The sequence below is a fragment of the Cupressus sempervirens genome, chromosome 11 (assembly GCF_028749045.1).
Source record: "Cupressus sempervirens isolate cs-2001-9-10 chromosome 11, ASM2874904v1, whole genome shotgun sequence".
Lineage (NCBI taxonomy): Eukaryota > Viridiplantae > Streptophyta > Pinopsida > Cupressales > Cupressaceae > Cupressus > Cupressus sempervirens.
The window spans coordinates 743,639,215-743,644,893 of NC_143128.1; the positions used below are offsets into that span (position 1 = coordinate 743,639,215).

General features: G+C 37.2%; 1 protein-coding gene across 1 annotated transcript; it reads right to left on the reverse strand.

Moving 5' to 3' along the window:
- Nucleotides 1-1,930: 1,930 nt before the first annotated feature.
- On the reverse strand, nt 1,931-4,939 carry LOC149531777 (uncharacterized). Its single transcript, XM_089809894.1, has one exon. The coding sequence runs from the start codon at nt 4,774-4,776 to the stop codon at nt 2,644-2,646; it is 2,133 nt and encodes a 710-aa protein (XP_089666020.1). The 5' UTR covers nt 4,777-4,939; the 3' UTR covers nt 1,931-2,643.
- Between the last annotated feature and the right edge of the window lie 740 nt (nt 4,940-5,679).

Below are 5,679 nucleotides of genomic sequence, written 5' to 3' on the forward strand. Positions count from 1 at the left end.
TTTTACAAATACCACAAGCATCACAATCATAAATGAGAATGAAGGGGATTTCTTAGGCACTTCCTCTTAATTATGAAGCCTCCCTCTAAAGCTAAAATCTCCCTCTAAAGCTCAACATCTCCCTCTGGAGCTGTAATCCTTATCTTGTTGCATCCTGCAACCAAGAGAGATTATTAAAATCAACTATCAATGTTAAAAATAATATCTTTTTAGCAATATAATCATAAATACTCATCTCTTTATGGTCTAATTTCATACATACACAAAGAGATTCAGAATAATGCCTCTACAACTAATGTAAATCTTATAGCATCAATATAATTATAAGAATACTTATCTCTTCAATTCCATGCAAGATAATAGAGATGTAAATCCCAGACGATATTTGGATGCAAACAAAACAAAACCCAATACTGCCAAATGACGAAAGCTTAGGTCGTAAACTCATAAAACCAAATCATACCGGTCTAGGGATAACTCCAAGCAAAGAGTGTCTTGCAAATTGAATCATAGAACAATAGATTGGAACTGCATGATTTCTTCAACCATGCGATGTATGTCTAGATGAATTGTTGTCAGTGACTCCTGAAGAATTCAATATGCATATTTTTACAACGTTTCTTCAAAACCGTTGACGTGAATCCAAACGTATCGTCTTTGAGGTATACCATTGCTAAGCAAAGACAATACAAGCCACATGTGCAATTTCACTGAAAAAATTGTGTCCAGCTTGCTTGAATAAATAGATGCCTTACGATGCTTGCAGATTATGAGTCGACCTTCACCTCCGTGTCAAATGTGATGGCACTATATATTGCAATTTAAAGACAAATGTTGCCCATGCAAATTTAATTCCAAACAACCGCAGGAGAGCACAATTCTGCTTGAAGGCGTCAAATGTAGGCAGTTATGAGATAACGCTCCCCAAATATAACCTTGGTGGAGGCAATAGAAGCCAAAAAACACCCAATAGTTCAGAAGAGAAGCAAAACTTCCCCATGTACACACTTTTGTCATCCACAGTGAATGATGATGACGCATAAACATGAGCCAAGGTATTCTAACATGTACTCTAACCCTCTAATCTTAGAGATGCCTTGTTGGAACCATGGTGATCCCGATCAAATCCCAATCCTTCGCCAAAAAAAATGTTACCACAAATTAACTGATGCAAAACAACAAACATATGACGATACCATGTAGATCTACAACTCACGAAAAGAAAATCCTACCTGTTACGATCAAAGAAAATATATCCTGCAAACTTTAATGGATGAGGAAAAAAAAGTATCTGAACATGGCACCGACGCTATCAAAAATGGCTGGGAGAAGTATTAAAGACAAGACTAGGTGGAAGTTGAACTAGGGCATTGTCATTCCTTGCGACCAATTGGAGGTACCAAAGTGCAGAGCATAGAGCACAAGTGAATGCAGAACGAATGAGAATATCGATTGCGGCAACCGATAAGCCTACTTTGGATGTTTTGATATTTCTCTCTCCACAACCAATTGATGAAACTCACTCACCAATGTACAGGTCTTGCATGTCGGATAAAGTGCTTATTTTTTCAGTTTGAAGCAACAGAGACGTTCGCTTCTCCTCGGGCAAGAATGCACCTCATCCTCTCCCTCGCTCCATTCTATCTCCTTTGTTATGAATTTAGAGATGTATCGACATTATTCTTTTAAACTTCTATCTCTTTGAGACACAACCCGTGATTGAATCCCGAGACCTCAATCTCTCTAACCCGATTAATTCTTCGGCATGTGCTTGGGCAATCTGGGTCTTCAACCTGGCTCTGATACCATGTTAAAACTAGAGCCCAAAAATCCATGAAGATGACCAGCAATAAGAAAGAGAGAAAACTGAAACAAAAAGCACCAGAATTATCTTGGGAAAACCCATCGAGAATGAAAGGAAAAACCCAGCTACACAACATAAATATATCTTTATTGATAATGAAATGTTCAAGTGTACAATTCTTTTTCTTGGTGTGAATATATAACAATAGGAGAGACTCTTCACATTATAACCGAAGGTCTCTTGAGATTCTCATAACTCCTACAATTAATTATGACTCTTCGAATATTCATGCCTCAATGCATGTGAATGACACATGTCATTTACATTTAATATTACAAATTAAACTTAAGTGTCCTTTTCAGCTGAAGATGACAATAACGGTAATAACGTCCAGATTTCGAGAGATAAAGATCTCTATCACAGCTACAAACTTTAACAATCCGGAATGATCTTGAGCAGTAAATATCGACCCAACCCTCAATATACACAGTAAACAAGAGAGATTTGCATAATTTAAATTCACATTGACCTTACAAGGGTTCACTTTGGGATGAAACCATAATAAGAGCAATCTTCACTGATTGGAAAATTCCTTATGATGGTATTTCTTGTAGGAAGCTGAAACAAATAATCTTCTTAATATTGTGAAACAACTTAAAAGTTATTTTATGTTTTAATTGTGCAACACATTGATAATGAGAAGATGTCCCCTTATAGTGCTTTTATCCATGACAGGTTATCATCCACTGGTCATCTTAATTATGCCGGTCCTCCAGTGCTTTTGAAATGTCATAACAAAAATAAGAAGCGACCCTGTAACTCCCAATAATCATTGTATATCATCTTTGTCTCTTGCTGCTACACATGAGTCTCCTTGATACATAAGCAGCCTGTTCAAGTTTTCTTTCTTTGTGAAGAAGGCTAGTCAACATTTGACAGCAAGGTAGATCTGGGTTCTTACCCTTCTCTGTCATTCTTTGAAAAAGAGAAAAGGCATCCATGGCTTTACCACTGGTGCAAAGGCCATTAAGGACAGTATTAAAATATGCAATATCTAAGTAGCAGTCCTTTTCCAAAACAAAATGATTCAATCTCTGAGCCTCTGAATATTTTTTCTCTTGGCAAAGTTCATCCATCAATTTTTCCATGTCCGGAAGAAAACCTTTATGATACAATAAATCAAGAAGTTCAAAGCCTTCTTCATTAAGGCCTTGGCAGAATAATCCACTTAAAACCTTGGTGGAAATATCAATGTTTTGTCTAACATCCTTCTCCAGCATTGTTTTCATAATCCTACTTGCATCTTGTAGTTTTCCATAACTACAGAGATTGTCAATTAAAATATGGAAAGTAGAAGCCACGGGCATCAGCCCACTTTTCAGCATCTCTTCAAATATGTTTCTTGCATCTTCTAGCTGTCCAATCTTCAAGAAACTTTGCATAAGGGCACTGTAAATATCAGTATCTGGGGAATAGTTTCTCCACAACATTTGTTTAAGGATCTCAAAACCAGCTTTGGGCGCACCTTCTTTGCAATGACCAATAATAACTGTTTTGAAGGATAAGGGATCTTGAGTGCCTTGCATGGATGACTGTCTGAGGAATTTTTCTGCCTTTCCAGTTTTGCCATGTTCACAAAGAAACTCAAGCATAGGATTGTATGCAGCAACTAAAGGTGTACAATCCCCTGTCTTAAGTAAAATACCTTTCTGCAAGAGGTTGTCAAAGAGATAAACTGCCTTATCATAGTTTCCTCTACTGCAAAGGCTCCTGATCAGTATACTGTAAGTTGCAGAATTCGCAACGACATCGAGCTCTGCCATTTTGTTAAAAATCTTTATAGCCTCTTCTAACTTACCTCCTTTGCAATGAGCATTCATAAGTATATTAAAAGTGCATGAATCTGGCTTGAAGCCAACCTGAATCATCTCCTCAATAATCTTGCCCGTCTCATCCAGCTTATCAGCATCGCAAAAAGCCTGGATAATGGTATTGTATGTCGTCTCATTAGGCTTCACACCACATATACCCATCTCATGTAGAAACTTCAATGCTTCGTCTAAACGCTGCCTCTTGCAAAATCCTCGAATCATTGTAGTATAAGTCACCACATTGGGGCTAAGGTCAGGGTTCATCTTCTCCATTCCTCTCCACAACTTGTATGCATCTGTGACCCTACCATTTTTACAGAGCCCATCGAGAAGCGTGTTGTAGGTAACAATATCGGGCCTACATTTCCTGCTCTTCATATCCTTAAAGAACCCAAATGCCCTATCTACCTTGGAAGCCATACAGAACCCCCTGATAAGAATATTGTAAGTGTAAACATCGGGTAAAATTCCCTCAGAGACCATCAGTGCGTAGTGTTTCTCCACCATGTTAGTTCTGCCTCTTTTCAACAGAACAGTGAAGAGATTGTTGAAGGTCAGAACCGTGGGCCTTATTCCAACTTCATTCATCATTTTAAAAATATTCACAGACGCATCAATGTTTCCTTGTCGTCCATAGCTCCTTATAAGGCTGTTGAAAACACAATCTTCCCATGGAACTCCATTTTCTGGCATTCCCAGCAAAAGGGTTTTAGCAAGCTTTAAGTTTCTAGCGCGGCCTAGTATTTCCAATATCCTGAAATAGGTCTGTGCATCGTGCTTAAAACCCAAGATGGTCTGTGAATGCTTGAAAAATCTGTATGCTTGCAGGGACGTTTTTGCATTCGATAAAATGTCAATGACTATGTCCGTTGTTAAGTTTGTCGCTGCCAAATTTAACTGAGTCTCTGCCTTTTTCGTCCATGGTTTTGTAGCCAGAATTTTGCAAATAAAATTAACCGGGTCTTTTGAGGGTTTAGGTGACTTACCTGGTTCTTGTGTTATTTGATCTTGATATAAGGAAGAAGATCTACAAAAATGCCTGGTCATTATCTTCAGATCAGTAAGTTTAATTTGAGGAGTAATGGAAATCTTCATCAGCATCTTTAGCACTCGAAATCCTAAATTCAATCAATTCGAGCTACGTATAGCGGGCTTTGGAAAATGGGTGCAAGGAAAGATTTTTTACCATGGAAGCCAGCATTTTTTTTTCGGGTTAAGGTTCAGTCTTATGATTTCTTTGGTGTTCGTTTAGTTGGAGGTATAGGAATTGGAGGTATAGGAATTGAGAATACGAATGCATATTGAGAAATATTGAAAATAGGAATGACTATTCTAATTCTACTTATTTTTTGAAATAGACATAAGTTCATTTTAGAGATAAAATGGGAACGTGTATTCCTATTACCTATTTCAATTGGCTCACCAAATAGAAAAATATTCCTAATTTATTATTCATATTCCAGCAACCAAACAATGAAGCTCATTTGGTATATATTGTTTGGCCAAAATCAGAATTAGAATTAAGAATTAAGGACCCGTTTGATTATTGGAATATGATTTGAGAATTGGTATTTGAAATCTTGTATTTAGGATTCTGGAACTTGAAAATCATATTACGATTTTGGTAATTTAATTTGGGACCGTTTGGTTCAATCTCAAAAATATTTGATATTCTCAATTTGGTATTCCAGAACATGTTTGGTTCAAACCCAAGAATCTGACATTACCATCAAATTCGAACCTCTGCAAGCAATATCATCTTATTCGATTAGGCATTCAACCTTCAACACTTCTCAACTAAAACATGTATTCTTTTAGTGATGCACTCTGTTTCAAAACAATTGTAGCTACAGGTGAAAGAGTGAAAGATGGTTACTGGCTTTCCACAGTGCCCAAAGTCACATTAGTCAAAGACATGGATTCAACACTTTTCACCCATGTCTTCTATGCATTCATACAACTCAACAAACAACATTCACCACAAATCCCACACAAATGATCCAA